At 40.0% G+C, this 13260-nt stretch overlaps 1 protein-coding gene across 1 annotated transcript; it reads left to right on the top strand.

Moving 5' to 3' along the window:
* Window positions 1–2881: 2881 nt before the first annotated feature.
* LOC116842822 (sodium/potassium-transporting ATPase subunit beta-2-like) lies at window positions 2882–13186 on the top strand. Its single transcript, XM_032812549.1, has 6 exons — window positions 2882–3334; window positions 8833–8973; window positions 9056–9175; window positions 9247–9428; window positions 9724–10003; window positions 10102–13186. The coding sequence occupies exons 1-6, from the start codon at window positions 3187–3189 to the stop codon at window positions 10203–10205; spliced, it is 975 nt and encodes a 324-aa protein (XP_032668440.1). The 5' UTR covers window positions 2882–3186; the 3' UTR covers window positions 10206–13186.
* The last annotated feature ends 74 nt before the right edge of the window (window positions 13187–13260 follow it).

Genomic DNA, 13260 nt, shown 5'->3' with positions numbered 1-13260 from the left:
CACGAGGTCGGGATACTTAAGAAACGAGAAGCGTTCCCGCTGATTCTTCCGTCTATTTTGCCCGAAGAGTTCGTCCGTCGGACGGCACACGGCAATGACATTAATGTCACATGACAAGATGGGCAGGATGTGGTCAATTCAGATCGGTCTCCGTGTGTGACTCACATTACACGCGCCTTCTAGCTCATCCCGGTGTGATAAAGGGAGTGGAGTGGACCGCCAATCGGACAGTCGCTGCGGGTCGCGCACACGCGTGCCGTCGCGGCTACTAAGGTCACACACACACAGGTTGACCTTAGCCCCCAATTTGCGAAGCGATTCGGTCGAGGAAATCGTAGTCTCCTGAATCGCGACGGATATACGCGAATTGTGGAAGATCAGGTGGACAGGTGCGTTCGCTTGGCGCGACGCGGTTCAGCAACGCCGGATTCGACGGCGATTTCTTAATTATGTCGCTACATACACACACTACTGAATATTACGTTAAAATAGATTCAGAAAATACCGAGTGATGCTCAATATTTCAAATTATCTAAAACGTAACAATCAAACTTCTGCTGTCGTGCACTTAAATCTCCGAGGTACGAAATGTTTTCGCGAAAAAAGTTGCAAAACGAGAAAATTATTCTCGCGACTTCTCGCTTCCTACACCTGTGGAATTTATGTCGATGTTGAAGGCGACGTTCCGAGAGAAGCACATCAATTTATTAATTTATTTATTGAACGAGGAGAAAGTCCTTCTTGTTATATATAATTTAGAAAACTCCTTTTATACATACAATTTCGAATTAACGATAATATTTGTCATTCAACGAATCGTGAAGATATATGAGCTTCCGATTTTTGTCGTAAACAAGCCTACTGATATTTGCATTTGTATTTCGCGTAGAGCGATTCTATCGATAAGTATGAGTGAAAGCGATTACTCAATGTTATGTTCACACGGCCAATACCGACTCTAGAAGTTTCATCGCCCCAACCGAGCAAATCCTTCTTTACTCTTGCCAATATTTCTCTAAATTTTAATACTTGATAAATACCGCGAAGACCAAAGAGTAGCGATCGGATAAAAGATACACAATCGAGGTATCGATACTTCAGTATCATAAGCATTCGTATTTGCACGCAGTACTGTTGTAGATTGTGAGCGCTGCATGCTCTCGCTGACTCGCAGGCGTGGTCCCATGAGCAATTAACGATGGCCGAGTCATCAACACGTGTTCATTGACACCAGATCCAAATCGGGGCCACTATGGCACGTGTCTTTTGTAAGGCAAACAACTTCGAGGAAGTCACTTGTAGTTTCTTTGTTTGCGTAAAGTTATTACGGTATCGGTAACTCTGACTCTTCTATACTTTCTTTCGATTTTTCACTTTCTTCCTTTTTCCAATCATTATTTAAACGTGTATTTATTCCATGTCGTAGAGGAAAGCATGATAAGATGCGAGAGAAAAAGGTCCGACCTAATGAGCGGAATGTCCGTAGCGAGGAAAATTTTTCATACACGCACGAACAGTGACGTCGGCGTGCACGATTGTCACCAACGCAACGACCACCGTAGCAACGCTCGTGTACACGTGCAAACGTGACACGTCATGGCAATGGAGCGACTGCTCGCCGAGGATCAGGGGCAGGGTGGAGGTAGAAGAGGACTCGTGCAGGAGTGAGCTATTCATTGAGCGTGGTGCACGTTGTGCCTGGAGTTGTCTAGCGACACACATATACGCTAGAAAAAATCGCGGCTGATTGAGGATCGCGGAAAGAGTCGCTAATGACAACGGCTCATACGCAACGATAGTTTACCGTTACGTTAATTGCTGCGACTCTCGGCGCTTTCACATGCGCAAAGCGCAACGAGGTGGGAGGAAAACAGAAAATTGCAAAGCTATTTGGAGTTGCACCCCTGCGAACGCAGGTGGGCGTTGGCGACTTGGGAAAAGTGTTACGTAACGGAAAAGCATCTGCTATCGGAATTCTTCTGTTTTCCAGGCGTTAGCTCACCGTAGAGAAACGGTCGCAAAGCTTCCAACGAAAAAAAAATCGATTGATGAGATTATCGAAAGCCTGGCATTAATAAAATTTATGAGTATCAAAAATAGAAATTATTTTATGAGGATACATTTTATCTGCATTTATATAATGCAAAAAGCATCAATCAACAGATCCATCGGGTTGGAGTTAATTGTAGTACATATGTATAATGTTGAGAAAATTGAAAAACAATGTATGATACATGTTTAACACTATAATGTTATTGCCGTCTTACTATCTATTATTCCGTCTTACGTCTTATTATTATTACTACATTTTAATGTTTCCCATGGTTCTAAGTATAAGTATTACTCATCTAATGAGTAATGTTTACCGAGTTTCTCCTCGTGATCTCACTAACGAAGAGAATTCCATAAAAGATCAATAATCCGTCTTAAAATTACTCGTTCTTATCTTTACAGTTGAGCATATATCTTGCCAGAGATAGTTGCCAGGGTTTTAAACCTGTTACCTGGATGACGCCCTTCGGGCCGTTATCTTTTCGAAACTGACGTGAATGACAATTCTTCCGAAGAGACACAAAATCGCATGTCGTAACAGTTTAGTTTGAGGAAAATCCTCAAGGTAAACCCCGCCCGAAATCTCCATCAGAATAACTTTGACCTATTCTGACGACAGTACCTACATCGTCAGAGGTGCGTGCGTCTTCTAGAACAGCCAGTACATTTGTTTGTACACACCTGGGCCCACGGAGAGTTGGGTCCGAACCTGCGGTCAAGTAGGGGCAGAGAGAGAGAGAGAGAGAGAGAGAGAGGAGAGAGGAGAATGCACGGTAAGGATGGCTATAGGAGGAGGGAGCGAGAGAGGAGGAGGAAGGTCGCGACGCGCTCCGGAGCGTTTAGTCAACCTGGTGGCGCCGAAGAACCAACTGTCGGCGGCGGAGCAGCAACCTGCCGGAGTCGGAGTCGTAGTGAACGGAGTGAAGAGGCGCGAGTCGAGGAGAACGAGGTGCGACGTACACGCGGAGCATTCGTAGTGAAATTCAGTGGCGAACGGGTTCGAATCGAAGTTATTCGCGTGTTTTTCTCCGTGGTACCGCGCCCGGTGTGTGCGGGCGCGCGCGCGCGCTCGAGTTCTGTGAGTCTCGCGAGAGCCAGGAGAAAGAAACCTAGAGGCGAAACAGGTGGGACACGATGGTAGCCAAGGACCCGAGGATGGTCACCGCGGAGTTGATGAACCCGTACGAGAAACCGCCGAGCATGTCGGTCAGCCAGTCTATGAGGACCTTTCTGTACAATCGAGAGACCGGCGCGTTCATGGGCAGGACCGCAAGTAGCTGGGGTAAGCAAAGGAAGGCGCGGTGTTGCCAGGTTTAGAGTTACTCGGTATCGTGGAAAGTTATGTGGCACCTACTATGGGACTTATGGTGTGATACAGTGGGATATATATCGACGCTCCGCTCGGGTATCGAACACGACGATCATCGATATCGAGCGATACACCGAAGGATCCGACGTATCTTTCAACAACAGGCGTTTTAATTTTAAATCCCCCGAGATATATTTTCATTCGCACTGAGAGAGGCCATCGTCAGCCGTTGGCTGACTGACCGACACACTCCGAAGAAAAAGAATCGGTCCGTTTACACGAAGATCGCAGTCGAAGTCATTTATGTCCTTCCACTACAACGTCTGGAGTTATATCGGAGTGCCACTAATCGCTCTTACCGTCCTCCCGATTTCGATATCATTGTACGCATATCAAAAGTGAAACCTCGATATTTCAATGCTCTCGAGCACCGAATATTGAAAAATGTGTTTGCACCGATCCGACACGTCTACGTCGATCATCGTGGCATGCGTCGCCGTGGCACGTTAACGACTCATCAGCCGAGTTTTACTGGTCATTACTGCATGTTTATCCTTAGCACGTGATGGTGTCAATGACCAAGTCGTCGGCACTGTCGCGTATCGTTATTAATATTTAGCTAGTCGCACGAAAAGTCGCATTCTCGGATCTTGGAATTTATCTTCGTCGAACACTCGGGCTTTTAATTGCTTGACTACGCATGGACCCGTCGAGGATCTTTCGTAAGCGGATGAAGTCACAATGATGACTTTGCATACGTATTTATTAATATTTCGATAAACACATGCACGTTAAAAGAAGCGGAAAGGAATTTCTTCACCAAATATCTTCGCGCCGACCCGACCTCCGTTATCACGAAAGTTTTTACAAAATTACTATAATTTTATCAGCGCGCTACGAATATATCTACAGACACGACGCGTCTTCTTCGAAAATGACCGTTTAAGACAAATGAGGGCTCTCGTATGGCGTCGCGTGTGCGAAACACAAATCGCTCGCGAGTCTCAATTAATTAGCCCACGTGAGACTCATCGTCGCAGTCGATTATCGTGAATAGCGTGAACGCGCTTAATACCTTATCCTTATGTCCTGGGGCGTGTTTACGACTGTCGCTATAGCGACCTTACCGTTATTGGACACCCACGCCTGGTGAACGTGCATTTCGCGCGTGAGCCCTTTTTAAGGTTTACGCGTAGAATCCTCCACTACCTTCGATAGTTTTGATATCAAATGAACTCTTATTTGCGTTCTGCAAATTCGAGTGCGTTTACGGTTGTATTTTACAGTAATTCTTTAAATATTTATATTAGTAGAATTGAACAGAAAGTAATGTCAGTTTTCCAGATTGAATTATTTTAGATAACAATTCATGTAATCGTTAAATCTTTCACTATATTAAATAATTCAATTCAAGAAGCCGATATTCCTGATTAGTGTAATTCTCATCGTGGTAGCAGCAACACTGCAACACAAACTAGCAAGGGGTACGCGAAAAATTTTGCGAAAGAAATGGAAACGCTTATCTTCAAATTGCGCATCATCGTTTATTTCAAATTAGACATATTTTTTCAAAGTTCCGCGGCGAGAATGACTATGAGCCGACACGGAGAGGAACGTATGTGCTTCTTTTGAGTGCGCCGTTGGTCATGCAATATTTTAACTGGTTCAACGAGATAATCCAGGCGATTTACCGCGGCGCGGTAATTTCAGATTACTATTGTGGTTTTAATAACGACCTAATGAATGTAACGAGACAATTCTCCCACGCGTTAGCCGTGATTCAGCGTGAAGGTCCGGTGTGATTGGTCGTTTCGACACTAATTTGGCTCCGCGACGGTATGTAGTGCTATCACGATCTTTTTATGTCTTCCGTTATCAGTCACCATGTCGGGTTTCCTTCATTCGATGACGGAGATCGCTCCAGCACTTAAAATACCGCGAGTTTTTTGTTATTGCCGACCAATTCATTAATCAATGAATTTATTATTTATATCGATTACCCTGCTTGCTTAGGCTTAGGCTAAGTGAGGATGAATCTACTATCTATAAACTAAAATGATTGTTTCACGTCAAAGTAGTAATTTTTCACGCTTTCTACGGTCCCTTCAATAATTATTATTCATGAAGTTGGGAATATTAAAGCGCTCAGAATCGATATTTAATAACATCAGTGGTCAGAGGACGTTATTAAGATGTCATTCTGCCTGCGTATACGTGTCTCCGCTTTGCGATGTAAGCTATTACTTATTACTAATATTGTGCGGTTCATCGCTGTCAGTTACGCTACTTGTTGTGAACTTCATGGTTACTAAACGCCTCGCAGAGACACATCTGTCGTATAGGCGGCGAAAGCGGAATTCTCGAAATACCTGTACTCTGTAGAAATTCGTGACGTTTACACTTGTTCTTCTGTGATACATCGCGCTGTTTGTCTCGAGGATTTTTGTCGCATTTTGTAATGCAGCGAAGTAGCGCTTATCGAAGGGAAGTGCCACAATAGGCATCGTTACCGATAGCTATTTACGCAATAGAAATAAGAAAATAAGTGAATTGGATCAGTGCATTCTTTTTCTGTAATTACGGAATAACAAGAGTGCATAGAGCGAAATTGCACGATGATAAGACGAATTAGCTCTGTAGTTGAACTTGAAGATCATGAAGCTCATAAATCACATTACCGCTGTGCATACTTTCGGTGTCTTCAGTGCAAGATCGTCGGTGGAATAGTAATATTTGAAGAAAAAAAGAAAGGATCCAGAGAGGGCAGCTAATGATTTTCTCGCTAGAGCTTGGAAATAACACACACACACAGATTTGAAGCTGTTAAAGGATGAATCAACAATTTCAATAAAAATCCGAGAAGGAAGATGATTAAAAAATCAATCATCATTATGAAATTTTTCACGACGGAAAGGCACAAATAACAAAGACAACTGAACAATTCAGCTTACCTTGTATCGTTGTCGATACAGAGAAGACTTGCAAAGTCAACTACGTGTTGATACATGGTATTATTTGTTTCCCTTTAATTGGCTCACAGAAGCCACGTAGTTTTACACTTCATACACATTTCATTTAAATCTAAAAGTGTTGGTTTATCCTTGACGTGACAATCAACATACGGCCAATGTAAAAAAGTCTCAGAGGAATTTTCCTGTATACTTTATTCTTAGTATCCTGTATTCTTAGTTCTCATGTTTTTGCTCTTTTGACGAGCATTATCTAAATAAGACTATACGATGCGAAAATGTATTCTCTTGTATTTGCAATGAAGCACTTGTTTGGAGTATTCACTATTGATTTTTACAATTTATTACGCAATCTCACTGCATTGGTATCCGCAGCATCACAAAGAGCAATCAAAGGCAGCTATTACGGGTCTGATCGAAAACGCGGGCTTCCAACTAGCGAGTTTCCGATCATGACTCCGACTGTGTCTTTGAGTAATCACGGATCTTCTCAGAATCGACGTATCGTCTTGTTTATTGCCAGAAGAAATTATTTATTCGTTCACTCTTCTCACTTTTCACACATTTTATTGATATTCGGTCCACGGTGAATTTTTATCAGCAACTAAACAAATGAATAATTAACAATACACCTAAAATTTTATTTGCGTATTCAGTTCTTCAAATTTTGTCTTTTATTAGATTGGTACGCGAAAGATTTGTCATTTTTCTATTAAATACAAATAACAAAATTCTAGAAATTTTGGGTAATCTTGTTTTCCATTTTTCACTCAGCAAATCTTTTGCACCAATCTAACACTTTTTTGTTTGATCATTTGTTTCATCAAAGATTTTTCGTCTCAGCGAATTACGGTTCAGCTTCCGAGACTGCTTTCAAGTTCGCGAAATCCCGTCGCCAACTCCCTGATTATTTTGCATGGGTCATCTGATAGAGTGGTGCACGATGGGACGATCGTCCAAAAACAGAGTCATTCTGATGGGAAAGCTCTTTCCGAATAGTTCGACGATAACTCCCGGCGGGAGGTAAGGGGAGAAAAAGACGGAAGCGCGAAGCGCGTCTGATTCGCGGCGCACACAACGCTTTGCCCGGTTGAATGGCAATTGTTAAACTTCCTTTAGCGCAAACGTGTACAACGAGGTCAATTGGCGTTAAACGGCGGCATTACGGCATTACATAACTTAGGGCCATTCCGAAGGGTACACCCACGCGACCATGCCGCGGCCTTTCGTTCAGCTGCAGATCACCTGAGATCCAAATCGCAGAGGACACAGGTGTCAGTAGAAACCGTAATAGGAAGACCATTGGACGAACTGCCAGATCGGTTCGGCCGGATTGTTGACTCTTTTGTTGAAAATTCGTCTTGACTGTCAGAAATTTCAGAACGTACCTTACGTCATACCCGGAACTTTCCGGGATCTTTTATGTCGCTCGATCCGATCGTTTCTCGACATTCGCGTGACTGAGAGCGACTTCATCAGTAACTTCTGATATTAAGTTGATGCAGAAAATTTGTCATTTTTCTATTAAACTTTTGTAGAAAATTTGGGTATTCAAAGGAAAAAAGAAAATCCTCGTTGATGCCTAAAAAAATAGTCAATGTCATTCATTTTGTTCGTAAAAATGACTAATTCTTTGAAATTAAATAATTTCGACTTCCTGTTTTATTTAGCAAACGCGAAACATCTTTTGTTCCAACCTAATAGAATGTAAAGTTGAAGTTATTGAAATTAGTGATCAAATAGAGATTGAAGTTAAGAAAAACTGAAGCTTACACTAAAGATTAAGATGACGTTGGAGCCCGAGCGGACGTGGTAATAAATCTAAAACTGATAAAACTGAAGCCGAGGCTAAAGCTAGCAAGACAGATAAAGCAGACAAGTACTAAATCTAAAACTAATAACTATGATCTACATAAGACACTTCGTGTCAGAAGTAATCTTCTCCGTGGATGCGTCTCCGTTCGCTTTGTTCTCGATGGCGCTGCTTGTTGTACAATGACGAGGACTATCCGCGAAACGACGTCGTTGAATCGGCGTGTAATTGAATTGCTCCACTTGACCAGGCACTTTGATCTTCCTGCAAATTGAATCCGCAGTTAATACAATTAACCTACATTATACAGGGGAGCCTGCGTACGAGAATCACTTTCTTCTGCACGCCACTTCGAAGTCGATATCGCGGCTAGAGCCGTTCGGCGATAGGAACGATAAAGTATCGTACAAAGGAATTTTGAGATACGACGCGCTCGAAGCACTTGCGCAACGTATGAGTTCGTGGTGCATTCGAAAACGTAAAAAGTCAAAGGTGTAAAATAAATCTTTCGAGTGTGAGATTTTTGCTCGAGGAATTTTATGTGTTCGTGCAGTTTTTTGAATAAAGAATGCAGAAGAGGACGAAAAGAGACGCGTCATCGATATGTTTAACTGAACTTGAGCATTCGATGTAAAAGTTCGAGCTTCATATTCTTTATCTGTTTGATTATCGCTCCCTCTTGTTTGCAGGTAAAATCGGGCTCTTTTACTTGATATTCTACGGTGTCTTGGCGGCACTCGTTGCCATTTGTTTCTGGGGATTCTTCCAAACGCTCGATCCGAGAATACCAAGGTGGCAGCTGGAGCGATCCATCATCGGAACAAATCCAGGTGAATCATTTTTGTGCTAGTACGTTGATAACAATGAAATAATAATGATTATTAAAACGAACACCTGTGTTGCGCTTTGCAGGATTAGGATTCAGGCCGATGCCACCGGAAGAGAACGTGGAAAGCACTTTGATTTGGTACAGAGGCACCGACAGCGAGAATTTTAAGCACTGGGTTGATTCACTACAAACTTTTTTAAAAGGTATACAAATATCCGTAATAAGAGAAAAATCTGATCGTCACTGTGCTTCAATGCTGCCTGTGATATTCCAGATTATATCACGCCCGGAACCGTTCTTGGACTTGGTGCTAACATTAACAAATGCGATTACAACCAGCCACCGCCACCCGGGAAGGTTTGCGACGTCGACGTAAAAAATTGGCACCCCTGCACTAAAGAGAACAGATTTAACTATCACAAATCTGCTCCCTGCATTTTCCTCAAATTGAACAAGGTGGGTGTAGAATATGGTATATAACGTAGAATATGGTATATGAATAATAGAAAATTTATGGATAAAAAATTGTATAATTTTGTAAGACTATTTTTGCAAGAAATATTAATTTGACAGTAGATTAATTAGACAGTAAGATATTCATCAGATTAATTAATTAAATTATAATTAAGTAATTAATCACTTTTATTGAATATTAATTTAATTGTCATCTGCGGATTCGCAGGAATATTTATTTTATTTGATTTTATAATATCAAAAGTTCCATATGTCTCATAACGTTTTCACTTATCAGATTTACGGCTGGAGACCAGAATTTTACAACGACACTGAACACTTGCCGGAAAAAATGCCACTCGAACTCAAGGAACACATTGCGAGCTTGAAGGGGAACAATTCCCTGCAGCTAAACACGATTTGGGTATCCTGCGAAGGCGAGAATCCTGCCGATCAAGAGAATATTGGGCCGATCAGTTTCTTGCCGCGACATGGTTTCCCGGGCTACTTTTATCCTTATGAAAATTCTGAGGGTTATCTCAGCCCACTTGTCGCGGTGCACTTTGTCAGACCACGAAGTACGACACTTGAAATTTGAGAATTTAATCTCAGACTGAAGACTAATTCGCAAGTAGAGATGCGAAAATTCTAATCACCATTTGTTTCTCGCTTTCAGCTGGAATCCTGATAAATGTGGAGTGCAAAGCGTGGGCGAAGAATATCAAGCACAGTCGTAACGACAAAATCGGTGCAGTTCACTTCGAGCTGATGATAGATTAACGAAATCTACAAGCAGCCCTACACTTCCCGCGCAGCCTTCTGAACCAAATTCGACGAGCGTCCTGTAGGTTGTCGGGACAGCAGCTGGGCGAGCCTTTACCTTCCAAATATTAAAGTCGCGAGAAGAGCGTGTCTCTCTCCGATCCTGAACGACATTAATCGAGTACAAAAAAGAAAGAGAGTTTTTACGACAGGCGTTCCTGAAAATTCTAAGTGGACTATATATGCACCGCGGTGAAAATTCGAGTTTCTGAGAGCACACGTATGTGTACGTTGAGCGAGAATATCGACAAGAATACATTACGTGCATCAAGAAGCCAAAGGTTTAAGCGAGGAAATGTCGAAATTATTGAGACTATTATCACTGAGATGTTTTTATTGAACTAATCACTTTCAGAGATATTTGTCTTCCATGTCACATATATCATTTCAAACTTATCAATTTTAATAATATCGTGTAATCGTGATAAAAATATCTTTAGAATATATTTTTTATTACAGAAAAAAATTGTTAATACATGAATCGCTACAATTTCTTTTAAAATTTGCGCAAGATAGAACTGAGATTTCTCCTCTGAAGAAAAATATGCTAGCTTCTAGAACAGTGCTTGGAGTTATTTGCACATTTCAGGCGATTTTCGGGAACTACGCCTACTACTACTTCCCCTTACCGCGCACTAACACGCTAACACGTCATTCAGTGTCGTACATCTAATGAGCGATAGAATAATGTGTTATCATAGCACGTCCCTCAAACGTACCATATTATATATCGAGTTGTCTCAATACATGCTTTCAGCTATTGAGGTGTGTTTAAGGAGCGCGTTATCAACGCTAACATATTATTCTATCCTTATCGTTCATTAGATATACAAGAATTGAATGATAAAGCATGTTAGCTGATCAGCGCATTCTTCGAACGCATCTTTAATAAATATCGTATAAATAATGTCGCCTCATAATGTCCAACGTTTCTAAGGCGGCGAGCTGCGATCAGTTGTGAGGCGTAGCTCCCGAGAATCGCCCGAAATGTGCAAATAATGCCGAGCACTGTTCTAGAATACCTACATTGCTAATTTCAAGGATAATCGTCGGCAATGTACCGTCACTTTTCACATGCGTTATTCTCGTCGATACTCGCTGCATATATTTACGGCTTAGAAAAGTCCTCTCACGAGTTCAATGTGTGTGCAATCTAGAGCTTTGGGAACGAACGACAGGATAGGATAGTGGAATCTCAAAGGATCGTAGCCTTCGTTTACACGTGCCTTCCTTTGCTCGTAAGCGCAATTTATTTGTAAAAAAAATCCGACCAATGTAATAGAATATAAAAGAATATCATTTAAAGATCATTTTAATACTCATTAGCTGCGTAGAGTTTGTATAATCGGTCGTGCTGATGACAGCGATCGGAAGACTTTTTCAACGTTTAAATGACAATAGTAATTAATGTATTCATATAATGTCATACGTCAGATAATATCATATCTCTTATCGTATTGGAACGTTGATAATTTTTTTTCTTACATAGATGATAAAATAATCATGAAATAGATAGTAAGCGTATAACTTTTATAAACAAGCAGGAATGACGTATGTCAAGTATATGATAATATTTAAGATATTTGGATCCCATATAATTGTTAATATATAACCAAAATTTAACAAATTCTGTACAAATTTTACGAATTTTAATGAATGGCATATGTCATACACGCCAGTATTTCATAATAATAAAAGACAGATTTTTTAATGTAATGCAAAAGGTGTAAGTTAAAGTATAATAAAAAAAGATTGACGTACTTTATTTTTATATGCATATGCTCTTATTCCATAAATGAAATTTCAAATTTGGAATATTGATTATAAATTGTTTGTTTTGTAAAAATCATTTTGGAAGTAAGGTGACTTTTCCTTCTTTCTCTTCTTTCTTAAAACAAAAAAGTGATTGTGTTTATAGATATGAAGTGTATAGAAATATGACATAATGGCTTAGTCCAAAGAAAGTGTATTAAGCCTGCTTAACGACACAGATTAATGATAAAAAAAAGTATCATATTTTCTACGTTATTTTATTCAATGTAATGGTATCGACATTATTTTGCTTCTTCTCATATAATTACGATTTAATAAGCACATGAAAATATTTGTGGAAAAGCGAATAAATTTCAGTTTTATCTCGGCGCAGTTAATGTACAGTGTAACGTCTGTGTAGTGTATTTTGTCGTAATTAAGTCGTAATTAAGTTGTAATTATGTGAGCGCAATTGTTAGCTAATAGCGGATTTTGAAAAACCAATATAAGAATCTCTTTCGAAATGCGATAAAGATATATCGAAGATATATTAAAATGAGAAGATATATCGCAAACAATTTTACTTCTCTATTGAAATTTGTTTGTAATTATTAACAAAGCGTAAGAGTTTGCGTGCATTTTTTTGGTTCAATTATAATCATTTCTATTTGCAATGTTTTTTTGTAGAATATTAAGCAACAATATTAAATTGTTGTATGGTAGTGTTAGCAGAACATTACTTCTTATTTATATTCTAATTATCTCAAAGGCTCAGATTACGAGAAACGATTATTCCACAATAAAAAATGTTTTAGTCTTTAGTTATCGATAATTTAGTTCTCAGATATCGGTAGTAATAGTTGATTCGTAGGCTTCCTTTCGTACGATTAGGCGTAAACATTATCTTTCTTATAATTCTCTGTATAATTTAATATAGATAATAGTAGATTGCAAAATCTGAAAAAATACTGACTGCTATTACCACCGCAGCATACGAAAGAGAAATTTTTACAATATGACAGATTTCGTAACTGAAATTATACCTCAAGAGACATCATGTGGGTACAAATATCTTGTTATCTTACGGTACAATTAATTTATTTTCAACTTTATCCCCCCGTTTTTATCCGTTCTTTCAGTCGTCAATTTTGTGTGTGTTATAAAATAAATGTTGTTTTCACGTAAAACTAAGGAGTAATTTTTCTCTTCACATTCTCAATTTTTGTATCGTTGCTTAATAGCATACACTTAGGAATATTAG

The sequence above is a fragment of the Odontomachus brunneus genome, unplaced genomic scaffold (assembly GCF_010583005.1).
Source record: "Odontomachus brunneus isolate Ranch 3 - 2012 unplaced genomic scaffold, Obru_v1 Obru_scaffold_027, whole genome shotgun sequence".
Taxonomy (NCBI): Eukaryota; Metazoa; Arthropoda; class Insecta; order Hymenoptera; family Formicidae; genus Odontomachus; species Odontomachus brunneus.
The sequence above is the reverse complement of the archived record's forward strand: the minus strand, read 5'-3'. Positions and strand labels throughout refer to the sequence as shown.